Source organism: Leuresthes tenuis, unplaced genomic scaffold (genome assembly GCF_036924035.1).
Source record: "Leuresthes tenuis unplaced genomic scaffold, fLeuTen1.0.hap1 SCAF_3, whole genome shotgun sequence".
NCBI lineage: Eukaryota > Metazoa > Chordata > Actinopteri > Atheriniformes > Atherinopsidae > Leuresthes > Leuresthes tenuis.
Window position 1 is genome coordinate 20,129,764 of NW_027325357.1, and position 27,114 is coordinate 20,156,877.

General features: G+C 42.6%; 2 protein-coding genes across 7 annotated transcripts in view; both read right to left on the bottom strand.

Annotated features, from left to right (window-relative positions):
- Positions 1-1,950: 1,950 nt before the first annotated feature.
- On the bottom strand, positions 1,951-11,731 carry ikbke (inhibitor of nuclear factor kappa B kinase subunit epsilon). 2 transcript variants are annotated; one of them, XM_072382447.1, is made up of 22 exons: positions 11,423-11,731; positions 11,001-11,100; positions 10,652-10,789; positions 10,346-10,475; positions 10,077-10,258; positions 8,820-8,980; positions 8,619-8,729; positions 8,290-8,469; positions 6,479-6,669; positions 6,151-6,209; positions 5,937-6,028; positions 5,698-5,799; positions 5,335-5,392; positions 4,929-5,041; positions 4,770-4,846; positions 4,352-4,391; positions 4,142-4,243; positions 3,167-3,263; positions 2,873-2,964; positions 2,481-2,552; positions 2,304-2,388; positions 1,951-2,268 (listed from the first exon to the last, which is right to left on the bottom strand). In XM_072382447.1, the coding sequence occupies exons 2-21, from the start codon at positions 11,097-11,099 to the stop codon at positions 2,325-2,327; spliced, it is 2,160 nt and encodes a 719-aa protein (XP_072238548.1). In that variant the 5' UTR covers position 11,100; positions 11,423-11,731; the 3' UTR covers positions 1,951-2,268; positions 2,304-2,324. The 2 variants fall into 2 exon arrangements, with proteins under 2 accessions (XP_072238548.1, XP_072238547.1); XM_072382446.1 differs by having other exon boundaries at positions 1,951-2,388.
- Positions 11,732-14,000: 2,269 nt separating this feature from the next.
- Positions 14,001-27,114, bottom strand: part of srgap2 (SLIT-ROBO Rho GTPase activating protein 2) — a 52,853-nt gene continuing 39,739 nt past the window's right edge. The window contains exons 7-23 of one of the 5 annotated variants that reach the window (XM_072382451.1): positions 26,022-26,243; positions 25,823-25,924; positions 25,521-25,718; positions 25,287-25,371; positions 24,786-24,813; positions 24,500-24,530; positions 23,677-23,737; positions 23,390-23,467; positions 23,163-23,297; positions 22,969-23,074; positions 21,103-21,327; positions 19,695-19,774; positions 19,168-19,366; positions 17,753-17,890; positions 17,346-17,562; positions 17,148-17,240; positions 14,001-17,038 (exon numbers count right to left, since the gene is read on the bottom strand). In XM_072382451.1, the coding sequence (XP_072238552.1) occupies positions 16,481-17,038; positions 17,148-17,240; positions 17,346-17,562; positions 17,753-17,890; positions 19,168-19,366; positions 19,695-19,774; positions 21,103-21,327; positions 22,969-23,074; positions 23,163-23,297; positions 23,390-23,467; positions 23,677-23,737; positions 24,500-24,530; positions 24,786-24,813; positions 25,287-25,371; positions 25,521-25,718; positions 25,823-25,924; positions 26,022-26,243 (2,556 nt within the window). In that variant the 3' untranslated portion in view covers positions 14,001-16,480. Of the gene's footprint in view, positions 17,039-17,129; positions 17,241-17,345; positions 17,563-17,752; positions 17,891-19,167; positions 19,367-19,694; positions 19,775-21,102; positions 21,328-22,968; positions 23,075-23,162; positions 23,298-23,389; positions 23,468-23,676; positions 23,738-24,499; positions 24,531-24,785; positions 24,814-25,286; positions 25,372-25,520; positions 25,719-25,822; positions 25,925-26,021; positions 26,244-27,114 lie in introns of all 5 variants that reach the window. The other 4 variants (XM_072382452.1, XM_072382449.1, XM_072382450.1 and 1 more) reach the window with 4 other exon arrangements.

Genomic DNA, 27,114 nt, shown 5'->3' on the forward strand with positions numbered 1-27,114 from the left:
CGATTAGGTATTATATGAATTATTAATAGCTCTTCACAAGAAAGCATCAAAGTTTTGGATAGTCGATCTTTAGCCATTCAACTGCAACCGAGGGTTTACTGAAGATTAAACGAAGCGAAATTAAATTACTAGATTTAAAAAAAATGAATAAACCAGAAACCACAATCATATCAGAGTGGAGGGATACCAGAGTCTGGATAAAGAAGTATGATATGTAGAATATGACGATGAGGCATTTAAATACTTTATGGCATGTGACTATTATAGTTCAGTAAGGCTAACCTGCTGATGTTGTGCTTGTTGTTCACTTTGTTAACTATACTGTCAGGATGAGCCAGTAGTCTGTTTCAGAGTAAAACCTCAAACAACAATGTCACACTTGTTTGTGTGGGCTAGAAAATGATATCAGATTTTCCACTTTGTGAAAAGCCTTTCATAGGAGTTGCAAAAAAACCCCACGATGGCAGTTGAGTTTATCCCCCTGACTAAACTGAGAAAGTCCACAAAGACGCCCACTTCACAGGCTGAGGGGGGGGGGACACTTTCAATTTCACTTTTAACCCTGCGAGGAGTCATTGTGTTTCACGTTTTTAACTTTTTTTTTAAAGATATTGACCATTTCTTTTAAATTCTTGTCATTTGTTTCGTGTCGGCATACTTACTGATGATTTATCGGTGGCCATTCATCCTGACAGAAGAACGCTGAGAGGGTAAACTAAAAAGATAACAACCTAAAAATTCACCCAGTCGAGCCAACACATGTTGTTGAATCTCAACTAATATAGCCTATACATATAAATATGTATATGTATATAAATATATATATGTATATATATCTTTATGCACCTACTTAAATTCATTATGTAATTATTGCCCAACAACAAAAAAACAAAGCTTGGGACTTCCCCAGGACCACACTGGTTAATGTCATCCTTAATATCGTTCTGTGAAAAAAAGAAAGACATTGTGGTGAGTGCAGGTTTTCCCTGATTGTGTTTCCTCTATTTTACAGTAAATCCCATCAACCTTCATCGGTCTCAGTGAGGGAAATTCTTTGCGTTATCTTCCCTGAAAAAAAGACTCAATAAGTCATTAGCCAGCATGAGACAGTCACTGCATAGTTTGTGCTGTGGGCAGGAATGACCTCTTGTAGCATTTGTTGTTGCAGCAGAGCTGAAGAGACCTCTGACTGAACACACTTTGGCGTTTTATCAGTATATGGAGAGAATGGGCAGTGTTCTCCATTACGCTCTTTTGTGCATCATTCTCCTTCGCATAATTAGTTCCAGTATTACTTAGGACCCAGTATTTCCCAAACAAACGTGCGTCAGACTTACAGTATACAAGACTATCAAATGCAATTCATCCTGTGATATGGAGCACAAAAAATACTACCAAGTATATCTATTTGAAGGGATAATGAAAACCAGTTTGTTGTCTCCTCTGTCCTGTCCTCTCAACCCCCAGCCAGTTGAGGCAGATTGCCGCCCTTCCTGAGCCTGGTTCTGCCAGATATTTGAATCATTGGTTTGAATCAAAGAGAAGTTTTAATGCAATCTGATGGTTTCCTTCGCAAGTCGACTTTTTATGAACTGGCTTTGTATGAAATGGACTCATTTGGCATTTATGAAGTTGATTTGATTGGATTATAATTATATTACAATTAGCTGGATCGTAATTGGCTTGAATTGGATTGTATCTTCAAAGTGTCTTGAGCTGACATTTGTTGTGATTTGCCGCTACAATTAAAACTAAATTGAACTGAACATGGTGTTATGATACAGACCATAATAACCGTTTAATGTAATCAACCACAAACAGATGATCACAAACATGAAGAAGAAAAAAAACAGATTTCCCATGCTGCATGTATATGTTGCATTCCAAATATGAACAAAATCAAAGTCAAGACTTACAACTGGGATGCTAGTATACACTGAAATATACTGGTTGTGTTCTTAATGCATCTCCTGAGGGAAAAACAGGAAATGCATTCATTTTATTTCATCCTCAAATGGCAGCCAATTTAAAATCCAATAACACTAAAGGCATTAATGAGGTTAACATTGAACTGCTGTACTCAGCACACCAACGCATTGAATAAAAACCCATCTATGGCCTGTCCCACATCTTTCTGTGCATCATATCTTTAAATCCAGATGCATTTTTTATTGATAGTCGGCTTCCACTTTATACAACAGACTGAAGCCATCCCTTGAAAGAAGTTCCAGCACATTGTTCATCAATGGCAGTTAAAATGAGGAGACTGCCAAAGAGATCACATGCGAGTTAGTGAGGTAAGAGTCAAAGATGCTGCATTTTTGTCACAGTGTGGACGGTCTGGCCGGACTCAGCTCCCGGGCTGCTGCGGAGTTAACTGCTTCAAGGCTGTATGGACCAAAGAAACACAGTTAATATCATGCCGTAGAAGAGTTTGAACAGATAGCATTTATGGACAGGAAGGTGTTTGCTCAACCGACCTCTCAATAATGCCGTTGTTACACTGTAGTTCTCTCACCAAAATCTCCATTTCGTCCCTCAAATGGTGCATCCTGCAACAGGGCAAGATGTATTACCAGCCAGCTGTCTCTGTTTTATACACACGCTATCCTTATTACAACATTGCCCTGAGGTCCATGTTGTTGTGGAGAGGTTAATCCAAACCCTTACCTTGGCTGTAACATTTTTATACCTCGCATCGAGCCTTAACCTAACCCCATCACACCTTGCCCTAAACCCTAACAGCACTCAATACGGCAGGGGACAGGGCTTTACAAGACAGGTTGTCATGGAAACCAGTAACCTAGTGCAAAAGGTAAACAACATGGCAACAAGATGAGGTAACAAAAAACAAGTATAAACACACACACACCTGGATACCATCTGCTCCTTGTCCCTGGGTGTGATTCCCGGCTGTTGTTCTGCTCTCTTGGACTGCAGAGTGTAAAGGATTCTGTCCATAGCCTGAGGAGGATAGATGAGACATTACATCTTCATTGAGACGCATTACGCCGCTGACATAATGACTCAGAAATCCATCACACGAAGCAAGAAATCCAAAAACAACGGCTTGCGCGGAAAAGTCGGCCTGCATGTTTGGGAATTCTGTAAACAGAGAAAGCCAGAGGTTCAAACGAGAGAAAACACAATGAAAAAGGATGTTCACCTTAGTCTGATGCTGCTCATTCATTTGCAAGTCGGCCAACACGCCTGCGGAGAAAGAAGTGAACTCCTCTAGCCGGGTCTGGATGTCCAGCATGATGCTGTAAATAAAGGTGGAAGCACAGTTAAGTAAGTCACACCGACCATTTAAAAAACATCCTGTTTCCTACTATACTCTAAAACAGGAGGGAACGCAAACGCTTGAGATTAGAATGCCTTCACTTATTTTCAGAGTGTTGTCAAATAACACATGGAAGCAGTCTCACCGGAAATAGTGATCACAGCGAGCCGTGTGTTGGACCTTTCCTGCTGGCTTTGCCTTTTCTAAACACTTTGGTGTAAATATACAAGTACATCTACATTTACTGTACAAAAGAAAAGAAAAAAATCACTAATACAAATAAACACCCTGCACTCCTAACTGTCAAGTGCAAATTACAGTGATCCAAATCTTTGGCTAGTCTGCGGTATCCAACCCATTATTTTTTATGGCATTTAAATGGGTTCAGTGACAGCACTGCACTTATCCCAATATTTAGATTTAGATTATTTACTGAAATACAATCATTACTTTGTTATGGTTTGCTTTAATGTTTGTTCTGTCAGAGTGAACAGATCTACTGAGACCTATGGGACAGACACAAATCGATTTATTTTATGCATACTGCGTCCTACATTATCAACAATTAATAATTTGGCAGTTTGCAGTAGTTTGGAGTACAAGGTCATAAGTAAGCTCTTAAAACTCTCACCACATTTTAGCTTCATTTGAAGAAAAAGAGAGAGAAAAAAATGAAATAGCAACATAATTTACAAGATGAACCTAATATGTTAAACAGAAGGGGAGTAAGGATTAATAATGCATTGCTGAGAAAATGGCCTATTCTAATCTTCTTCACATATGCATGAATGCATGAATCACTTTTAGAATTACTGAGAAACAACAATGAAAAAGTGCAGCTTGAGCGCTCGCTCTGACCTGCTCCACGTCCTCGTTGATGCCAGGAGCTCTTTATATCTGTGCACGCACTCCTCTCTGAAGAGAGATTTCACTCTCTTAATGTGGGACAACAGGTGGATTCTGGTAAGGTAGAGGGACAAGCTGATTACACAAGAGCTGAGACGCTTCACACGCTGAGACGCCAGCCGCGTGGACAAACAAATCCCAAAAGCAGAGACGCCAACTCACTTCTCAAACTTGTGGATCTGCTCATCGTTGTAGGCCAACTCTGCAGTAAAAAGAAGGGATTAGCCAACCGAGCAGAGCGATAAGCAAACACAAGCTGAACAGAAAATGTATGCATGCATATATTTGGACACTGATACATCCTTATTCTTTCTGGCCGTTCACCAAAACATTCAAGTCCTAGTGAAATAACGCACTTGGGCTTAAAGTGTAGGCTCTCAGCATTACCTCATATCCAAGTTACTGAAGGGTTTAGGCGTACTGCTGAGGAGTGTAAATACCCTTCATTTGAAGCTGAGAGTCTGCACTTAAAGCCAGTGTAAAACTGTGACTTGGATATGCAACATTTAGCTGAAGCAGAAACAAACCAGTGTCCAAATATGTGTGCGTGCAACTCTGCAGTCAGAAAAAGGTTGCATACTGCCTGTCAGTCTGTCTTTGCGATAATGGTGATGAATTGCCTTTATCTTCTGCAGCAGCATCTCCATCTTCTGACAGCTGTGGGAGCAAAGAGGTCAAGATCTAAGCAGTGGAAAAGCTTTCATTAGAGAGCCTTTGAGAGCCTGCTTCCCCACATTACCTTTTGTCATTGGCCAGAGTCTCCGCGAGCTTGGACTGTTCTATCTGTAGGCGGTCCAGATTGTTCTGAAAAACTTGGATTCTGGTAGTGTACTCGGGCAGCAGCTCATAAAGCTGTGAAGACAGCAGCCACAGAGTCTTATACTCTTAAACAGGGGTTATGATTCACACTGTTGCATTCTGGATTAGTTAACATTCACGTAATCTACAATGGAGTTCAACTGAATCAACCGATTTCCCCCTCTGTTTCCTGTCCCTCGTGATATCGCAATTTTCTCTTAAACTAGTTTTCTCTGCTGTACACACAATGTTTTTGTATTGTTTCAAAAAGGAAAGATGTCGGGATGAAATTCCAGGTACGACACCGGTCAGGCTGGTGTTTGATGTTGCTACTCGATGGCACTCACCTGCAGCAGCTTTTGATTGATTTCCATTGAGCCTTGATTTTCAGAGGAGTGAGCGCCACTGAGAAGCATCACGCGTATCAGAGGAATCAAAGAACAAAGAATGAAGGTTACGGATGAGACTATTACAGCAAGAACATACTTACAGATGTGCTAAGTCAACATTTGTCAACAAGTAATATCACCCAGAACGGTAAGAATGGAAAACGCTGCCACAATGATAATCAATAAAGCTCCGTTAAATCGTTCTGCTGTGAATCGTAATGCTAGTCAGAAAAAAAAGTCCAATTCCCACACATCTGGAACCACGTGTGAAAAATAATGAATATGCACTATTTATTCTAAAAACTGAGATAATTAACTTACAGTTGTTGAATCCTGTGCTGTGTGTTGAGGAAGGACTGCAATCTAATGGTGATCATGGTAATACTGTGCATGGCCTCTCTGCACTCACCATGCAGCTTCATCCTGAGCAACAACAAAAGTGGACAAAGGGGGGGAGGCAGAGAGGAGTGGTGAAGAGGGGCTTCCTCTAAATTCATTCCACAATATGTGACACAGATCCTGTCAGTGTAGGGCATCGAACAGCCTTTGTTTTTCCTCACATGTAGCTGTAGTATCCCTCCAGTAGCAAGCCTTGGTGCGTGTGAAGCCGCTGTACAATCATCAGATACTGGTGGACCACGCCCACAATTACCTGAGGAGAAAAGCGGTTCACAAAAGAGCACAAAGCCGATGAGTTTGATGTGTCTGATACACCCAGCGTACGTAGGAACGAAGCTGACACGGAAGGTCAGATAACAGGCAGAGCAGCAGTACCTTGGAGAAACTGTAGTCTGCACAAACGTCAAATCTGGACGGGATGTTGGGAGTTTCGGCTACGATGAAAAGAGAACATCCACACGCCCTCAGACACATAAGGACATGAACAACTGAAAACTGGAAAATGATTTCAAATACGCCTGCTTCTCCTCCCAACCGACCTATCTTTAATTGACATTCTAATAAATGATATCTGGATTTATAAAAAGTCGGCCAGAGTGATATTGGAATATCCCGCTGACTAGAACAGAAAGAAGAAGGAAAGAAAAGCAAAGCTCAAAGTTCACGGTTCGTGTCGACGGACAAGCTTTTCGTTTGGTCTCACGCTCTCTGAAAGGCAGGCTGACGTTGGCTTCAGGTGCGTAGCTGAGCAGAATAAGAGGCCGAGAAGGTGAGGTTTTAGGCAGGTTGACCACCTTCATGCTGCCCTCCAGGGGCAGTTCATGACCCAGGTACATCAGGTGCTGCTGCAGTATCCCCGTCTGAGATGCCACCTCCTCAAAGAACACCGTCACACTAGTTGAGAGGAGGGATAATATGTGTTATACGTTCACATTTCAGGGGCAATTTTGCATTCTGACCATTTCATTTTGTGAAAAGCATCATTAATACCATGACTCGCATCATCGTCTCCGGGCTACAACTATAGCATCAGTACAGCAGCAATACAGCAGTCTGTTAAAGAGGTGGTTCAATTTTCTTTTTCTTTCTTTTGTTCAGTCACTTTTACATGAATGTTTCTCTCGGCTGAGGTCAGTTTTCTTACTACCAAATGCCACGTTGTCGCGACTCTTTTCCATTTCTGGGTATGTTCGTGTAAAACAGGCGGCGTTGGCATCCAATACCAATATCTCCAGCAGGCCGAAAAGTACCACGGCAAAGGCAGCCAAAAGTAAAGATCATAAAAAAGGAAACAGAACCGTGCAAATGCAGAGGTCTGATGATAAAGAGGGTTTAACTGTTCTGGGATTTTAATTCGCCAGGTGTTAAGAGCCCTTTATAAGTTGGAAGTGGACATGAAAATGAATATACAGACATCTTTAAATGCAGTTTGGTTAGTTTGATACGCTGAACATTCACTGTAGGACAAAACGGCAAGTATATCATGTAGGTTCCAACTATTTTAAAGAACCAGAAAATCATTTTAGGGTAACCGTAAACCGCCTCTCCTGCTGACATATCTCTCTTGAAGAATCTTCTAAGTGAAAGTCAAACAGAGCAGTCAGACAGAGACCGACTCACTCTCCACGCGCCGCTGTCTGTTTTATTTCTTTCATTTTCTGAGAAAATCGATTGGTGGGCAGGCCGCGCTTTTACATGTGCTGATTTCTCATCTCTGAACCTGCCTCCCTCTGGAGCAGGTTAGGTCTCAAGCGTAAGCTGCCGTGGTGATCCAACCCGATTAGAAGTGAACCAGCTTCATGATACCGAAAATCCTGCAGTTACCTCACTAAGCCACTAATCCTGCTTTGTAGTGCAGACTCCTGGACTGACTGGTCTGTGAAAAATGTTTAGGTAGGGGGCAAGTGTCAAAGGACCACCCATGTGACGTCGAATTGTAACAAGATGAGAGGTTTTACTCACTTGTGCCTGCCAGCGGTTCTAATGTTACGGCTGATCTACAGTGAGCGAGAATTTGGGAATTATAGTTGCTTTTGGAGCCAACCTCAAATAGCCATTTAAGGAGGTGTTATCCAAGGCTCGTTTGTTTAGATATATTTCCATACAAAGCTTTTTCCAAGGTTGTAAGGAAAGCAGGAGGGAAATAAAACACAAGGGCCAAAATACCACCAGGGTTAAAGCACCCCAAACCATCATAAATGTTACCCAAATGACGGTATTTATAGTAATTATTCAGCTCACACAGAATCACCAGCACTTATCGGGAATAGATTTGTCCGTACATTATTCAAGTTTTACTGCAGAGGCACAATTAACTGGAAGAAAAAGTCTTTACGCAAGCAATGTGGGATTGCAGATACGATCGAGAGCTCTTTCAGACTCTATTGGTCTTTTTACATTAAGCATTTATGCGCCATTATTTTTCGCAACCTCAACACATGTTATGCCATGAATGCTTGCTGGTGGATGGAATGAACCGTGTTGCAAACGAAGTCTGCAAATGTTTTGACGTACGTGCTGTAGTGGTGTATGTAGATATAGTGAGGCATGGCCTGCTGCAGGGAGAAGAGGTGAACCGGCTGTCGCTGCAATATATCTGTGGTGGCTGTGAAGAACTGGTCAAAGCCCCAGCACCGCTCCTGGTCGGCCTCCATTATACCCGCGAGCACAGGAACCAGCAACACTCGCAGACCCCTGCGGCCACACAGACAGAGAAAGAAAGAAAACGACACATGGGGGTGGGAAAGACAAGGAATAGATGGAGACATGGTAAATTCATCACTTCATAGAATCACAGAAACACACACTTAAATCTTTTTTTTTTTTCTAATTAGATGACACACTGTGAGAGCTGGCAGCTGTGAGGTAGGTGGTAGCTCCACTCTATAGGTCCGCCTTCCACCCGCTGTACGCCAGCCACAGCGCCCATCGGTTTCTCGGTTGTAATTTTGTACCTACGCAGCAAAACAGACAAGGCAGGCAGAGTTTTGGCGCTTGAAACTGAGAAAACCGCTATCAGAGGCGTGTCTAACGTATCAGCTTACATGGTGGGCTTGTTCTTGCGGGGTCCTTCGTAGGGTGTGAAGGGAAGGCTCCCAGTGGCAGCATGGTATAAGGTCACACCTATACTCCACAAGTCAACACTCACACCATAGGATTTCTGATGAGGCTTACGCAGCACAGCGCGTTCATACATGTCTGGGTGCTGCACACACACACACACACACACACAGTTAGAGGAGAAAAAGACAAGCAAGTCTGCTGAGAGGCATATGGTTATAGTGATTTATCAAGAGGACAGAAGTTAATGTTTTCTATGCTGTGTCATTTCTTATGCTTAATGTATTTACTCATTTGACCAGTAGAGGGCTCCCAGTTTTGAAGCGCAAGTTGCTTTGGATTGCCAAGCTTTTTATAAATTGTTTATTCGCTATTCTTGCTGTAAGTGGTGATGACGACCGACCTGAGAAACGCTGAGTTTGTTATATCGGTCTAGAGGGGCAACACATACGGTGATGGGGCTCTGCAACAATGAGTTTCAGATGAGCAAAGAGGGTCAGTTATCGCCACAGAGCAACGAAGCAGAATGAAACGAGCTGGTTGGGGAAAAGGCTGCCTACAACTCTACCTGATTCTAAGGTGGCAACAAAATTGCGATAGTACTTTTTATTTGGATAAGACAGTAGGTGAGAATGACTGCACTGCTGCAGTGAGAAGCTTTGCTTTGTTTAGTCATGCCATCACTGTATTTTTTTTTAACACAACAGGAACGGATTATGAATGTGACAAGCTGTCTTCAGACTGCCAGTAACTAACAAAAGAGAGGATTTACTAAAATAAAAGGAGACGTCTGGGGGAGAGCCAAAGCTTTGGAACGCAGCTACTACGATGCAGTGTAGTACTCATTCATAAGAATGCTCCCACTGAATTTACAATATGAATTAAATGGAAGGCACTAAAAATGTGAAAATGGCATGAGGACAGCAAACGGATTACGGAGAAAGGTTGCAGCACTTTGTGTGCTCCTGTTTCCTGTTTCGATTGCACAGTGTATCAAAAAACTTTCAATTGAATGCAAAATAATTCAGGAGAATTCTCCAAATCCCTTTATTTCCTATCTGAGACCTACAACTTAAACGTTCAAGGATTATGATGCTTTCTTTTTTAAAACTATTTTGTGACTCTGTCTTTTTTGCACTGCTGCTGTAATAAACGGTAGCCAATCTTTATTGAATGCTTTAAATGTCATGTTTAAATGGCCCTGTAAACGAGTCTGTCAACAGCACAAATAGTTTCCCTACCAGATACTCTTCAGTTCCATAAATAGACACGAACTTCTCGTCATCTTCCAGCTCTCTTGCTGCTCCAAAGTCTGTCAGCTTGTAGACAGATTTGCCGTCCTCTCCCACCTGACGCATGATGTTCCCCGGCTTAATGTCCCGATGCACCACCCCATTTTCTCGCAGGTGATTCATACCCTGCACTGTGGAGCGCACAAAGGGGGCGGCACGCATCAGACATGCAGGGAACTACACAGAACTGAGGGATAATAGCACACACACACACTCACCTACACAATCCAACACAGTGAGATATTCTGTTTCAGGCAGGCCGAAGGCATTTTCTGGCTCCTCGAGCAGGTTGAGCAGACTCCCCCCTGCGCAATACTCCATGACTAGCACCTTCTGCTTAGACGGCAGCTGGTAGGGGAGACGTCAAGAGACATTTCTACACTTTAAAATGTACGCAAACAATCGAGAAGTTCTCTTATCAAACTAACTTAACGGGTGACAAGCGGTAATCAGATCAGTATTAAGAGCAGGGATTTGAATGCACCGCTGATATGAATGAACGCATCCTGTTGTGGTCGCCTTACCTCCTCCACAGCAAACAGCCTGACAATATTGCTGTGGTTGAGCTTCCTGAGCATCTCAAACTCTCTCATTTGGACATCGTGGGGGCGGTTGTAGCTCAAAATGTTGAACACCTTCACAGCCACCAGCTCACCCGACCTCTGCAGAAACAGACACATCACGTGAACTGAATACACGACGGCTGTGCGTAAGAGCGTCAGCGACAGCCTACAGCAACCACAACCTTCTCTTATCGCCCTTCCTGCCGCCTGAGAAACAAACAGAAAAAAAGCAGGCAGAAACTCCTGAAATGACGTAGGGGAGTTTTCCTGAGATGGTAAAGAGATGACAAACCGCCCTCAGAGTGGCTACCTTGTTGCGTGCCTTGTAGACACTGGCAGTGGCGCCTTGACCAAGAACATCTTGCAAAGACCACAGGTAGTTGGTTGTACTGGCTGTTATTCCTGACATGCTGGAAAGAGGAATCAGGGACATTATGCAGATGTAACAACTTGTGACAACACCCCCTCCCTAAAAAACATACATGGTAAATGTACCACAATACTGAATACTTGATAATAAGCTAAATTCAAACAGAATTATCCCAAATGCTTCCTGATATCTTTGAGCTGTAAACCAGTTAACACTTGTTAACTCTCCAATTAAACACAAAAAAGGCTGTTAATAACTTGTTAGTTACTTAGCTCTACTTATTAGGTTACTTATTTAGCTCAGTGAGTTAATTATAAAGTCAGCAACTACATTAAGCGTGACAAGCTGTAATGCTAGCTTACCTGGACCCAGTTTGGCAGTAGGCTGTTGGATATTCAAGGCTTCCTTTGTAGTACCGAGGTTTATTAAGTCAACGACTGTAACTGCTGTGTTTACGGTAACTCATACTTGTCTGATATCAACATACGCCTACGCGAAAAGCTTCTTCCGTCGTGATATGTAGCTGCATGCCTGAGACATGGCTGCTTTCTGGACAGACGAGATACGGAGAAAAGGTGCGCGATACAACGACCCCAGTTTCTGTCGTAGAAACAGCTCATAAATCCAGTGAAAAGCATCGGCCGGTGTTTTTCATAACTGCGGTGTATGAATAAGGAAGTACATGCTTCAAAAGGGGCGGACTCCAGCGGAAATGGGAACTTTTTTTTGTGTGACCATAAACGCATCAAAGTCTTTACAGTAGAATTAGGAAATGAAAAAAAAAAAAGAATATTTGGTCTTTTTTTGGAAAGGTGTTTTGGGTACAAGTGGTCTTTATTTCAACATATGTAGACATGAAAGGAGGCAGACATGCAAGGTCACCAGGCCGGGAGTCAAACCCAGACCAGCTGCATCAAGGAAATACAGCCTCCATGCGCTGGGCACCAGATTACGCTGTTGAGCTTTACAGCAGCTGCAGACATACAGAATCATCAGGGGGAACTCGGAGTACCTGCTTGTACATTTGACAACCATAAAGTACAGGCAAATAACGCTTTTCTACTGTGTTCTGAGTTTTCTTGTTAAATCCTCAAACTATGAAACTTAGACATGGGGTTTATTTGGTTTACTCAGGGTGACAGTTAATTGTTTCCACTTTCCATCTTAGTTACCCTGCTTTTGACTTTTTCATTTATTTTGATCTGTTCATCTATTTTTGGGCCATGTAGTATGATGGTTTGCACTGTGCCCGTTCGGTGGGGAGTTTTTATGCTCTTTCTTTACCCACATGGGTTTTCTTTGGGAACTTCTTTGGGTACTTTCATTACATACATGTTAGATGAAATGGACATCCTGCATTGGCCATACTTGTGAATGAGAGAATGCTTGTCTCTGTGTTGAGCCCATGATTAACTGGCATGATTAACTGTATCTAAGCTCTTGCCAGATGAAAGGAGAAATAGGTTCCACTCCAACTCCCCCCTTAACCTTGAACATGATAAAGAGGGCAGAGAAAATGGGTGGAATGAAAGGTCTGTCAGTTTCAGGCTAGGCTGTGTTTCTTGCCTCCTACAAGGTATATTTATGTCCTTCGGGGGGCAGAGTTGTCCTATGAAATGTACAGAACAGAAGCTACATAAATTTACTCATTTTACTTTACCCAAACTCAGGTAAAGCTGGAGTGACAAAGCATGGCCACCTTTTTGGGACCATTTTGTACTTCGATTTCTTACTGCGTTGCCATCTCAGGTCTGTCTGCTCTCGGGCTCCCACACATATGTCCACACATAAACCTATACTTCAGGGGGAGATTTTTGTTTCCATTTCTTTCTTTCCTCATAAATCACAGGTTACTGATACCAGGCATTTCATGGGATGATTGGACAACTAACTGAGCTACGGTAAAATGAATCCTGATAAGTATACTTCAGATAGAAATTTAATATGAAGAAATTATAAATATAAATAGGGATTATTCACACAGGCTACACAGGAACTGTGGGTTTTGTAGTCTGGTACACTGTGTGACTGAAATGTTTACAGAAGGGATTCTCAGATTCCTTTCTTTTCGCCTCATCCAACATTCAGTACTTCACCTCAGTGAATGGAACTCATTCATAGGGCTTGATTTCTATTTCTTATAATTCCCTTGACTATATTAAAATAAAGATAATCATTGAATGTTAATTTGTGTTATAGGTGGTGTGGTGGCGTCACCTCACAGCAAGAGGGTTCCAGGTTCAATTCCCAGCTATGGGTGGGTTCTCTCTGGATACTCCGGCTTCCTCCCTCCCCCCCAAAACATGCATGTTAGGTTAACTGGTGACGTGAAATTGTCCCTAGGTGTGAGTGTGAGTGCCCAGCCACTGGGGAGCAAAAGCCATTGTATTTCTAGTGCCAGTCCCAAGCCCGGATGAATGGTGAGGGTTGCGTCAGGAAGGGCATCCGGTGTAAAACATGTGTCAAATCGATGATGCGAGATTGACTCACTGTTACCTGATAAAGGCAGTTAGAGGAAGTTCATCTGTGTTATAAATTTTTGACAAAATCTGTTCTACCTACCTGGTGTGACACTATTATGGTTTGTACGATCGTCAGCCTTACTCTGAAGATATCATTCTGTTTGAATGACATCGTAGTTAGCTTAATTACACAAACCAGATTTATGCTGCCTATTCGAAAACCGTGTTCCTCATTCTGCTCATTATTCCAACAACACGCCTCAAAAATGTTTCCAAAGGGCAGTCTTAACTTCTAGTGAAATTAGTAAATAAAGGCCATCAATTTGAATTTTGTGAGGTCAGTTATAGGTGTTTCACGTGCTTGGTAATAAAATGTAATTAAGCGAATATGATACATTTAAAGACTTCCCTATAGGAGGTTTTTTTTTTCAATATTTGAAGATTATCTGAAATATAAGCGCAACAAACAGATCGAAAATCTTTATAGCAAGCCATTGTTTATTAAAAAACAGATCTACTACAAGAACTACACATAGAATTATATAAGGCCTATTTGATTAAACTACTATTGCTATTACTGTACAATACTGTACCAAAAAAAGTGTACCTCTGTAATGTACAACATTGTATATACAAAGTACATCTGAACACAGGATTCTCCAGTAATACAGAGACAACTATAAATAGATTTGACATTATAGTCTTTTTTCTTTCTTTTTTTTGTTTTTGTTTTTAGTTCTGCTGTTTTCAAACTGACACAAAAATGCATATTTAACAATATTCAACTCCAACATATCATCCCCACACAGTTAGTCCACATGCAAGCCAAAGTTGTTCAAGTGCACGATGATTGATTTGAGATCAAAGAAGGTCCCGGCTCCTTTTTGACACCACGACCGGAACAAACACACCAACCACCCACATGCATGTCTGTATGTGTAAGTTAATGTTTCTGCAACACAAGCACACACGAGTACACACAGTCCCTCCAGTTGTCACAATGAGGTAAGAGCAACACAAATACACCAGGTATGCACAAAAAAGTATACAGAGATCTAAAAAAAAAAAAAACAACCCAAAAAAACAGAAACAAAAATAACTTGACAATTACAGTTCATTACAGGAATGCAGAGTGTGCTGTATATTTTGGAAAAAGGGTTCGAGGAGAAGGGCAAACGTGATCAGACACAGTATGGTGGAGCCGAGTTCTTTTTCATGAAGGTAAAATACAACAAGTTTCAGTTCGCCCCGACTGGCATGTGTCCACTTCTAAAGTCAGTGTTTGTGAAATTCTTCACATATTCCTCAATTCATCACCAGATGGAACATAGCAAAGGGCAAAAAACATTTTCTTTCTTATCGAACAGCCGATGTGTCACTGGTGTTTGGAGACAGCATTTCAGGTATCCCTGCAGGCTTTTATCTAATCTCAAGTGTACAGTGGATATTCTTTCAGCACTACGGCTGCTGGACATGGGGGAAGAATTGTTTTCCTGTCTTTCCCCAGACAGTTGCCGTAATGTGGCATCCATTTCTAAAGCACAGGCAGGAGCTGGGTGATGATTATGCACACTTTCTGTCCATACATGCACACACACGAGCACGGAGACAGATGCAACAGTCCATATTCGAGAGATTTAGGTCATTAACTGGGAAACTGACAAGAAAAAAAATAAAACTTTTGCTTAAGAAAGCAATAGATGAGGTGGTCGGTTGTGCTTTTATCTACACACACTCAGGAGGATCCTCAGCTGCATGCTTCCAGTTATCTTCGTGATTACTAAATATACATACACAGTATTAGAATCATCAAACCCTTTTTACTGTTAATTATGAAGTATATAGTTAAAATGAGCAAGATGTAACTGTGTTTGAGTTTGTTTTGTAGATGGTACTACAGACACAAACTGATGCAATCAGCCAGCTCGTTGCGGTGACTGCTGTGTTCTGCCCCAGCATGCATGGAAAACCTGAAAGGCGTTTAGCTGCCACAAAACACCCCCACACACACATTTGGAGAAAATGTGCATGTGTGTGTACAGTCCAACATGTAGTATAAAAATGCTGGGTTTTAAGAGCTGCAGGAGAAAAGCAGCATAATGCCATAACTTACCAGCTTTCATAGTTTTTATTGCTATATATGAATTAGAAATACTGTTGGCCAAGTTAGGTACATGTTACATTATGCTCCTGCTGTGTCACTAGTACTAAACAGCAATTCAAAAAGAAAAAGAAACTCACAAACATATCAAACACCGGAGGAAGAGAGAAAGTAAAGGTCTTGATCACATGACTTACACTGATATTTGGCCCAGTTTTCCTTCCTTTCATCATCCAAAAATCCATCCTTAACTCAAGTCTACCACTTCTGAAGCAGCAGGTCAGTGTGTTTTATTTCTACAAAGAGAGAGCTTAGCTGTTCACAGTCTGTTCTCAGAAATCAAAGGCTCCCCTTCGTTCTGCTAGTCATGGGGTCATTAGAAAGAAAGAAAAAAAAAAAAAAACCTGTCATGTCTACTATACAAAAATCAAGCAGTGCTTTTTGTTCCTCACGTAGATCTGTGTAAAGGCGACTCTAAGACAATTTCATACATCACAAACTAGTGTTTGTAAGCTTCGGGTGCTGCAGACTTCTAGGTGTCCACCCTGAGTCCTGTTCCCTTCTCAAAGATTTTAAAATCCAGCGACCTTTGGAACCTCTCTGGTGGCAAGAGAGAGAGAAGCGTTCCCTAATCTGTACTAAAGCAGAGCTGCCAGGAGAGGGCAGGCTCTTGACACTCGAAAGAGAAAAATTGTATCTTATGAACTTGTCTGGACACCAAGAAGTGAATGCTACATGTGAGTAGTGGGTTAGGGGCTCTGTGTGAAACAAAAATGCGATTTTGGCACCTGACACAGGAGCTGTAAGAATCTTAAGACTTTTGCTAGAATAAATTTTGCTGTTCAGATTTAGGGAACTTAAGCGGGGCAAGATTTGTCATTAGACTGAGGTGGAGGTGGAGGAGGAGGGGTGTGAGAGAGAGAGTGTGTGTGGCTTGCAGGTGGAGGGGGAGGCGTAGGTGGAACAGTGGAAGTTGGGGAGCCCATTGCCGGACTGCTGTTCCCCCCTCCACTCTTCGGGAACACGACTGGCTTGGGTCTTGTTGCTGGGGGGCGCTGCTCTCTAAAGGAAGGTACAGATGAGGAGAGAGAGGAGGAGGACAAAGAGGGGGATGTGGCAGAGGGCAGTGGGCTCCGGGGCTGGCTCCTGGCAGGGCGGAAGGAGGAGGGGACGTCGCTGGCTGACGAGGCGCTGCGCTGAAGTGGATGAGCGTGTGAGGAGCCCCCCTCTGTGTCCCGCAACAGACGGCTGTGGAGTGGACTGGAGGGCTCCGATGCTCCTCCTCCACCACCACCACTGCCCACACTTTTCAGCTGCTCCAGTGTGTCCAGGACCACGTCAGGGGTGTGTGTATGTTTGGAGGTGCTCTGTCGTTCCAACTTAGTGAGCTCACTAAGGGCAGAGTCCTGCATGTCCTGCAACACAAGAGCCAAGCAGGAAATAAGCACAAACACACACACACAAAACGTTGCAGACAATGGCGTCAGCATTGAAGGGATGAAGCACCTGTGAGCTGTACTCCACCTGGGCTATGACCTCAGGGTCCAGTGGTCTGTGGTTGCTGAAACTCTTGGAGCGCCCTGCTGTAGATGTCTTGCGCAGCTGTGGACTCTCCACCTAAATGTTCATAAGGGCCTCAGTTAAATGGCTTCCGAATGCAACGACTGTCCATTTGCTTATATAAACCTGACACGGATAAAAGAACACATGGTTAAAAAGTACCTTTGTCTTGAGTGAGGAATGGCGAGTGACTGAGTTGAGTATGCTGTGAGCGCTGACAGGCCGCTTGTCTCCAGTGTCTTTTACCAGAGCCCCGCCAACAGGAAGGGAAGCGGTCCTCACGCCTCCGATCCCACCGCTGCTGGCTCCTGGACTTGTGGCATCACTGTCTGAGCGGAAGGCTCTTCTTATATTCCCAGGCTCAGGCCTTCTCCTCATTCTGCGTGAGAAAAAATGTTGAATTGGTTGAATTTTCCTATTACTTTGCATGTTCCTGTCAAGAGCTCAATCTGTTAGTTTTAAAATAACACCAGTCCTTCAAATAACCAAACTCTGTGAAGACTTAGAACCAGGAATTCAACTGATACCAAGTGATATGATATGAGCTATAATCTGCACATGAAACACACTTGTTAAGGTTGGCCAGATAGACGTCAGCCACGTGAGCTCCTGTGGGCGAGGCGGCGCTGCCTCTAGTGGACACCCTCTCCTCCAGCAGGTCCCTGCTGTCCACATCAGGCTTTGGACTTCCACGTCCCACATCCGACCTGAAACAGAAGAAATAGTTTGCAGATGATTGCTGTGTCCCAACGTTACACCAAACAACCGAGAAGTGTAAGATTCCACAGTGAAACGGGTCAATAAGTCAGAAAATGCTTACTTTAGTGTTGTTTTGTATCTACTGTACAAAGACATTACTCTGGTCTAAATAGGCAACACTGGGTGGGTGTAAGGAAGCAAGAGCAGAGATTAAAAGTGCTCTTCTTTTTCCTCTTTTAATGATTAAAACAAATTATAGTCCTAAATAACAGAGAGAAAAGCAACTGCAACTCAAGGGTTAACTTTTCTTATACATCTATTCTTCTAATGATTTATAACAGAGAACGTCTTACTCATCATTTCAGTTGTAGAGTTCTGGCAACCCACAGACAATAATAAAAAAAATATGAGCCTCACAGCCTTGTGCATATCTTTCGTGAACAGTGTTCCTCTGTAAATCCCTGAAGCTGTTGGAGAAAACTGCAAGCAACGATAAGCACCATTAAGCATAGCTACATGCACAGATTTTCCATCCTTATATCCCAGTGTACACGCTCTGGAGCAAAATCTAGTTATCGACTGAATGAACGTTTGCCACCGAAACGCTTTGGACTGTGTGAGAAAACATTCAAAGCATTCTGCTGTTTAACTTTCTCAACGCACATGTAAACGAGGTCAAATTCACACAAAGCTGTCTTCACGTTAGCTGAAAGGTGATGTCATCAGATGACACTGCGGTTCTAAAATAAGAAAGTACTAATAATCAAGTAATAGAGCCGAGTGACAGTCTGGAAACGGTTTAAGCCACCGCAGCTTGACACATAGTCTAAACAGGCTGAATCTCTGTAACAATTTCTGATGTGTTTAGCTGTCTGACTAAAGAGACAGGGAAATATATGTGAATGAGAGCAGTTTTATTGGGAATTCATCTGCTATTTACACTTATACTTTTTAATTTTTTACAAAAAAGGTTCAACTTTGGAGCATCTGCAGAGCACCCCAGCCCATTTGAGTCCATCCAAGCCTATACATGCAGGAAAGATTTGAACTAAAACATTTAGAAGGAAACTGGTCCGCTACGGGATGCTGTTTGTAGATTACAGCAGATCAACTTCCTTAACAAAAGGAATTTCCAGAGGGTGAATTTCTTGTCAGATCTTTCCTGTATAAGTTTTTCCACAGCACGTTCTTTGTCCTGTGAGTTAAGTACCACCTCAGTGTAACAGACAAGTAGCGTAACAGTTTTTCTTTATACGTTTCCTCTAACAAGCCTGGAACATCTTACGTGTCTTGAACAACAATGTACTGGTGCGGCACCAGTCCATCCACTCCATTGTGCCGTCCGTCCCACCAGTCGTCAGAGGCCCGGTGGTACAGGAACAGAGAGGCACCCTTTTTGAAAGACAGCTCACGACTGGTCCGGCCGGTGTAGTCGAACCGAGCGATGGCCTCAATTGGTTCAGACTCTGAAACAGCCAAGGAGCCTGAGATTCAGAGAATGGCAAAACCGAGACAGGAGGTGACAGAAGTGGGGCACAGCGACGAGTGAGGGAGAAAAGAGAGATGGAAGAGAGAGGAAGCCAGTTAGAGCTTAGCAGGTTAGTGCCACTGCATTTCGTGATTGCACAGTTGTTAAAATAGCTGAGCAGTAACCAAAAAAAAAAAAGCATTGTTGCTGGAAGCAAGATGTCAGCTGTGATAACAGGTTAAAACAAACAAAAGTAAAACGGTGAGAAGCAGGATGAGATCTCATTAACTTAGTAATAGCAGGAAACTAGTGTGTGTGTGTGTGTGTGTGTGTCTGTTACGCACCATCTTCACTATTTTGGCTGACACAGACAGTGTCAGGTGCTGGCTCTTCCACAAGGGGGGGCTCACAGTGTGGACTGTCACTACAGTGGAGACAGGGCAGAAGAGGGTCAGAGGATGTGAGAGCCTCAGGCTAACATCACGTATTCATGAGTCACAGTCTGAGCTCACAGACGTCTACCAAGGAGGATAAACTTTTACACTGTGCAGGATATGAGATCATAACCATGTCGCAAACTAATAGAACTCCTAAAATAGCTTACATTGTATCATTTTGGCATCTTCACTCTAATACTGGAGAGATTAAACAAAAAGTATTTGATTTCATTTTCACCTTCATCTGCGATTTTTTCCCCCCAAAATGCGAAAATCTGAATTATTTTGAAGATTACTTCCCAAGAAGTCATCAGTTCTGAAAATAGTGAATCCTCACTGAGTTTCGAATGAGTTAACTGTGTTAATTTACAAGAAGACACATTTTAAGACATGAACTCTCTAAAAACTAAGTATGCGCTGCACCACCAGAGGGCCTGATTTGAAGCAAACCAAGAGTTTTGAGCCAATAAAGGCTTCTTAAATTTAAATGCTTTTGGAAAAACTACTAAAACATTCTATTTCCCAGCCTCTGAAGAAACTAGAAACACCAATGTGAGAGGTTAATCCTTAAACTTTCATTGTAAATCATTGATTTTGCTGTTGATAAACATGAGGGCAAACACAATTATTCAAAATAAAAGAGAAAATTTATTAAATCTGTTAAACCGTTTTATTTCCTCTGGTTTCTATCAGCTTCAGAGGCTGAGAAGGAATGTTTTGGTAAATATTTTTTCAACAGGATGATTAGTGCTAAATACGTCAAATAGCCACCGTGTGTGTTTTCTGAAATTACAGACTTCCAAATTGAAAGAAAAGAAAAAAAATCCAGGATCCAACAAAGTCCAGCTTTTTTTTTTTGCCAGTGTGATAAATATCTTGTGTCTAGACTTTCCTGAGCACAGAATTAAAGCTTACTTCACTCTATACAACTGCACTGGGAGGCAGTAATCGTAATAACTTTTGCCAAGTCTTGCCATTAGAATCAAAATTGGAAGGTAGCCATTGTATGCACTGTGGTGTGAGCATGCTGTGCTCTCGTGGGCCGATGTAGTCAGGCGGTGCTTTAATCTCCTCTGTGATGGAGAGTAAGCTGATCCTCGTGGCCCTCTGGCCCTGAGTGGAGCAGACAAGCTGAGCCCGCAATCCCTCCATGGGCAGCCCCTAAATCAACCACTTGCCCCCCCACAATTCTTGCCTTTGCTATATTTAGAAAAGACTGGAACGGGACATCCTTTGCCCTACTACTTGCTCTAGCAATTTAAGCTCTTACTCTAAATGACTTGTCATTTTCCCCCTTTCATTCCCCTGCCCTCACCAGAAGTCATCTCCTGCTCCAGGGATGGTGTATATTGGGCCCTGCAGGTCCTGCAGCCCAGGAAAGATAGTGTCATGGTGGATGATGATAGTTTTAATGAGTTCGTTGACATGAGCCTGGCAAGAGACTTGATCGTGGCCCTCGGGGACAGACATCAGGGTGGGGCCGAAACAGATGGCCAGGTTGTAGGGGTCCATCATGTTATCCTCGCTGTACTGAGACAGGCTTGGTGGAAGGAAAAACAAGAGTCGTTTAAGGACATTATCTCATCCCCATGTCTCAAATATATAAAATACACAAAGTCGACCGTACACTCAAACAACCATGACATGTCATTTATAGCCTGAATCATCCTGGTAGTTGTGAATAAGATGTGGATGTATCTGAGCGAGTAGCTGCGAGAGGTCCAACACTAATCACCACCCTGGCCTGTTATGATGATGTGTGTGCGTGTGTTTCAGGGAGTGTAAAGCAGCAGCAGCTCTGGGCTGACTGTAAATCCCTCAAGTAAATGTGGGAGCTCCACTGTCTCCACATGAGCTGTCTGGGACCACTTGGTCTACCCAGGAGTCTCAAATGTCAGCTCTCCCCTTTACTCCCTTTTGGTTGAAACCCCCTGTAAAAGGAGGGTTTGTCATGATTTCAAGGATAGACTGGACAGAATGGACAGAATTTAATGCACATATATGCATCTGTATGTGTTTCTGTGTTTAAACTTTATGTTGTACACGTGTATGCAAACAAATTCATTTTCAGACAACTTGAGTTTAATATTTGCGTTGCTATCGGATAAGCGCAACTTTACAGGCATTGTTTAGGGAGTTTTCTTGTGGTTGTAGTTTGTAGGTGATTTGAAGCTACAGACCTAACAGAGACCGTGTGCAATATTGGTCTATAAAAACAAACTTGATATGGAGGGGGAAATTAAACTATTTCTAAAAGAGTACATCTTCCTGTTTTTTTAAGTAATTAAATCATTTGTAATTTGAACTTTCATTGCAGTCTACACTTGATTTCTCACAGAGGTTAAAGGATGTTTAGAAACGGTGTGAGAAGGCCAAATCTGGTGTTTGGGAATTAAATTAGTTTTAGAAAGTGGATTGGAAGTGAGGACTCATTTTGAAATATCGTGGCTTATAATTTTTATACACCAATCAGCAACAACATTTTAACTAATGTTAGCTGTAGTGAATAAAATCAATCATCTCGAGGTGATGAGATGATCGTCTCCCACTAAACAGCTAAAGCTGCTCAGAAACGACAGCGTATTGCACTGACCAGGGATCCAAAATCCCCATAACCCATTGACTGAGCATTCGTTAGAGAACCCAAAATATCTGCTGCCAACATGTCGATATGTGTCAGAGCTCTTTCTTTAACACCAAGGACACAGACGCTGTATTGGACAGGTGAATAATAATGGTGGGGCTGATAGATGTATATCTATGTGGGTTTTAGATTGTCTCTCTATGTCAAATCATTGATTATAGTTTTTAAATTTTGTTTCAAACTTGCAAACTAAAAAAACTAATTAACAGTTTAATTTAGTCTATTCGACACTGGTTTCCTTATGTGACCAATACGACTGGCTGTTTCTTTATTTGTAGTTTAGCGATTGGTTTTTAGTGTGGTATCTTATTGTGAATGACAGGGCTCTCGTCACAAAGTGGACCTTTTGCTCTCAGCGGTCATAATAGAAATTCATCCCAGTCTCTGTCACCAAACGCTTATGACCTACTTCAAGTCAAGTCAGAATAGATTTTTATTCAACTCTAAGTCTACTCTTAAGAGTGTAGATTTTATTCTTGAAATTCATGCAGCTGCAACACAACAAGCAAACGGCATTCTGAGAGTTCTGCTACTCACTGGTTGAGGAAGGCAAACAAATATCTCATGATGATGAGGGTTTTACTTGGCTGGGACTGTAGAACTTTCTTAATGTGGACTGCCCGTTCCTGGAGGCTCTCCATAGCTGGAAACAACACACCCGGGAAACCCGGGAGATTACTCAGACAATCAAACTCAGAAGACACAGGCGGACTTGCGGAAAAGACACTTACAGACACAGGATATGAGGTCGTGGAAGACTTCTTTAGGGAAGAGGGCATGGTCCAGTCCTCTAAAGTAGAGCTTCAGGACACCAGCAATAGAATCCATGTCATGGTCGTTCTGGTCCCCTGCCAGCGGGTCCTCACCTATATGCAGATAAAAAGGAAAGAAGACCTATTAAAGCGCCGGATGCACAAATTAAGCTTGGAATAATATTTTGGCTACATCATAATGTCACCTCTCTCAAAAGCATTCTTGATGTCATTGACCTCCACTTGAGAGCCCGACACTCTGAAGATGCCCTCATGCTGCAGACCTATAGATATATACATAAACACATGTTAAAATTTGGCTTCTTGTAAATTGTCATTCTGGGTATTTTCAGTTTAAAGGCAATAAGTTCTGGTGAAATTTCCAGTTCAAAGCGACCCACAACCAATCGCACTTTACATAAAAACGCGACCAATCGGTGCGTCAACAAAAGGTGACGCTAAACCAATCACTTCGTAGGGAGAACTTCCTCACCATGGCGACTGATGAAGCGGATACAGCTCTCAACCATCAGAGGAATGGCTTCACCCGAGTCCTAAAATATGGGGAGAGGAATCATTCCTGTTTAGTGAAGACATGATATCAAACTGGTGGGAAAAAAACAACACATCTTTCCCCTCACTCATCTGCACATGTACTCGCATCAGTGCACACATTTAAGAGGAATGGTATAAGGCATTGGGAAGAGATAGTGGGTGCTGTACTCAGCTGTTGCTAGGAGACGGCACCTCTTCCTTTTCCCTTTGTTTGTTTGGGGTTTTCATAAATCTCTTCGAGGGAAGGCTATGGAATATGTGTTGGACAGTATATGTATTCATTGTCATATCAACTAAACTGTGGTTTTAGATGCTGGAAATATTATTTGAAAACAAACAAAAAGAAATGTATTTCTCTGTAAGATGAGAGCTTATGACGAAAATAATAATAAATAAATAAATGGAAAGTCATCCCACAAGGGGGAGCTACAAACGATAGCATTAAGAGACAATTAAGAAGTTGCCTTTGGGCAATCAACTAATGATTCAACTGCAGAAAAACCATGTATTCGAGTATACAGTATATCTAAGTTTACATTCATTTGAGTTATGGCACGACAAACCAAGGGCTTTCCGCACCTTGATGCAAATACATAACGCAAGCTGAGGATAATGTGAGACAGTGTGTCCCAAGTAAAAAACATAGCTATGTTGTCTCTGACAGAGATGCTAGCAGCCACTCCGAAACAAACAGAAACACACACACACACACACACACGTCCATTGCAAACGCATGCGCGCACACACACAAAGCTAATTACCTGCTTTCGTACTGTTGAGTTTCTCCTTCCACTACGCAGAGAAAAGGGGGAAAGAAAGAACAGCACTCTGTCATTATGTCTCCAGAGAAAGTCTATTTATACTCACAACTCTGGTAATGCTCCATTTGTGCACACAGACACATATGCACATGTGCTGGGACTATATATAAACAATGACAAGGAATATAATACCCCTAACTTCCAAGGAATCAAGTTTTAACAGTGTGATGGTATATGTAGGTGTATGAGCATGTGTGAGCATATTTCCTTCCTTCACCACACCTACCTGGCAAGGCAACAGTCAGTTCTCTGACCTAAAGGAAGGAGAAACAGGAAGAAGAGGAGGGGGGTATGAGAGGGAAGAGGTTTATGAGAGAAGGGAGAGACGGGACACATGAGGAAAAGGCTTCAGATGATGCAGGGAAACAGACTTCCCACTTAAGCTGCACACAAACAATACAGATGAGGTTTTCCTGCAAGGTTGTGGAAACACTGACACATCTGACCAAGAGGACCACACCCATACACACACTTAAGAACACAGCTGCATCCACATATGTTCACTGTCACCTCGACCTACCCCCGACTTACGCACAGCTTGTGATCATTAGATATGTTAAACTCATTCTGCTGCACTGAATATATCCTGATATACCCTGCTGCACTACTCCTCTCTCTGATTTGCTCCCTGTTTTGGCTCCAGGCACCAGAACTTTTCCTAAATTCATCCTACTGGGGCTGGGGAAAAAAAAAAGGATAATATGTAAAAGGTATGAAAGACACTCACTCTCTCCAAGGGTCTTCTCGATGAGGTCATGCTCAGCCTCCAGCTTGGTGATCAGGCTCCTGCCCTCCAAAAACTCCTTCAACTTCTGCAAAACATACAAACACACGAATTAGTGTCGCATTGTCTGCTAATTACATTCATTTATGAAGCTGTAAAGAATATTGCTTTGCACATTAGAGGTTTGCTCCCACAAATAGTCTTTTAAAAGGACGTGTGATCATAGGTGGTACTGACTGTGAAGTAAAACTGCTCCGTCTCCTGCTGATTGGCCCGTCGCTTGGCCAGGCTGGGCTTGCTCAGGTATGACTCGCTGAAAGTAGACTTGACTGACTCCATGCTATTGCTGTGGTGGAAGCACTCGGACACATCGTAGTCCTCCACCGTCACCATGTCTTGAATGGTGGACAGAGTGGCCTCCATGGTTTTCTTCACCTGATCCGCGGTGAAGAGGAGAGAAGAAGAGAGGGAAACGAAAACTCTTACCAACACCAAAGACAATTGAAAGCGGTGTGAGATGAAACCATTAAATGTCTCACCTCGTCATTCTCAATCTTCAGAGTGGAGAGGCGGGACTGCAGCAGCTGACATCTCTGGAGTAGCTCAACTTCCAGCGGCTGCTGTGAACACATCACTCCCATCTACAGGAACAAGCAAACAAAAACTATTTACATGTACAGATACCATTACCATACCAGAACGCTAACTTCGACAAAAACACAAGAACTAGAACTGTACCATATCTCCCATGTGGGACTGGAAGTCAAAGCGAGTTGGAGGGCAGAAGACGTTGTTGTAGGTCTCCATCAGTTTCTGTTTGTCCCCGTTGGCCTCCAGACTCTCCGCTGCTCCCTCCAGTGTTTCCAGGCCGGTGTGTTTGGAGGTCTCTACATTCTGCTCAGCAGATAAGTAGGTCCTCAGGGCACGGTGCAGGCTGGCATGGTAGCCCAGGTCACAGCACTGTCGTGCACGAATATGCATTTGTAAGTACATATAAGGAGCATGAAATGTGCATTAACAATTAGTGGTAATATAATGAAGCAAAGAGAAACTCAATGATAGCTTTGTGCTATGTCCCTTTGTATTGCAGTGACACATGGAGAGAGAAAGGACATGCAACAAAGCATTGAGCTGGAAACAAACGAGGAAAGCTGCATGTCACCAAACTACCAACACACACTGGTGACCTGCACATATACACAAACCGGTCACTTTATAAGTAACATCTAGCTAGTATTGGGTTGTAACCCTTTTTACCTTAAGAAGTGGCTTAATTCTTTATAGTATTGATAAACTGAGGTAATGTAAAAATTTAGTTTCATAGTGGCATGAATGCATCACAGAGTTGCTGAAGAGTCGAGAGCAGCACCCTCATGATTTGATTGGATTATTAAACCATTTCCCAAAGGTGCTCTTCTGGATTTAGTTCTAGTGACTAAGGAGACAATCAGAGTCATGTTGCAGTAAACAGTATGAGATCATATGAGCTTTGTGACATGGTGCATCATCCTGCTGAAAATACCCTGTGGTTAGAAATGTTGCGTCCGAGTGACGTTAGCAAACACAAAGACAGCCTGGATGTGTTGAACTTGTTTTGTAGTTCACTCCTCGTGTCTGTTGACCTAATTCGGTTGAATTGCTGCCACCTGACTGATAATTCCGACAGATTTCAGATGCCATATGATAGTTTCCCTCTTTGTATACTCATCACAGTTTCAGTACTATAACAAATGTGTATCCCATCGTTTAACCGTCACAGAATGCTATCTAGACGGGGCGGCTCTGGAGGTATAATGGTCGTCCTTCGATAGACGGCTTTAAGAGTCCACGG

Coding starts and splice junctions, on each gene's coding strand:
- ikbke (XM_072382447.1), bottom strand. CDS start 11,099: ATGTCAGGAATAACAGCCAGTACAACCAACTACCTGTGGTCTTTGCAA. Junction 5,393..5,697: donor CAGCACAGGATTCAACAACT/GTAAGTTAATTA, acceptor GATGCTTCTCAG/TGGCGCTCACTCCTCTGAAA. Junction 4,392..4,769: donor CAAAGACAGACTGACAGGCA/GTATGCAACCTT, acceptor TTTTTACTGCAG/AGTTGGCCTACAACGATGAG.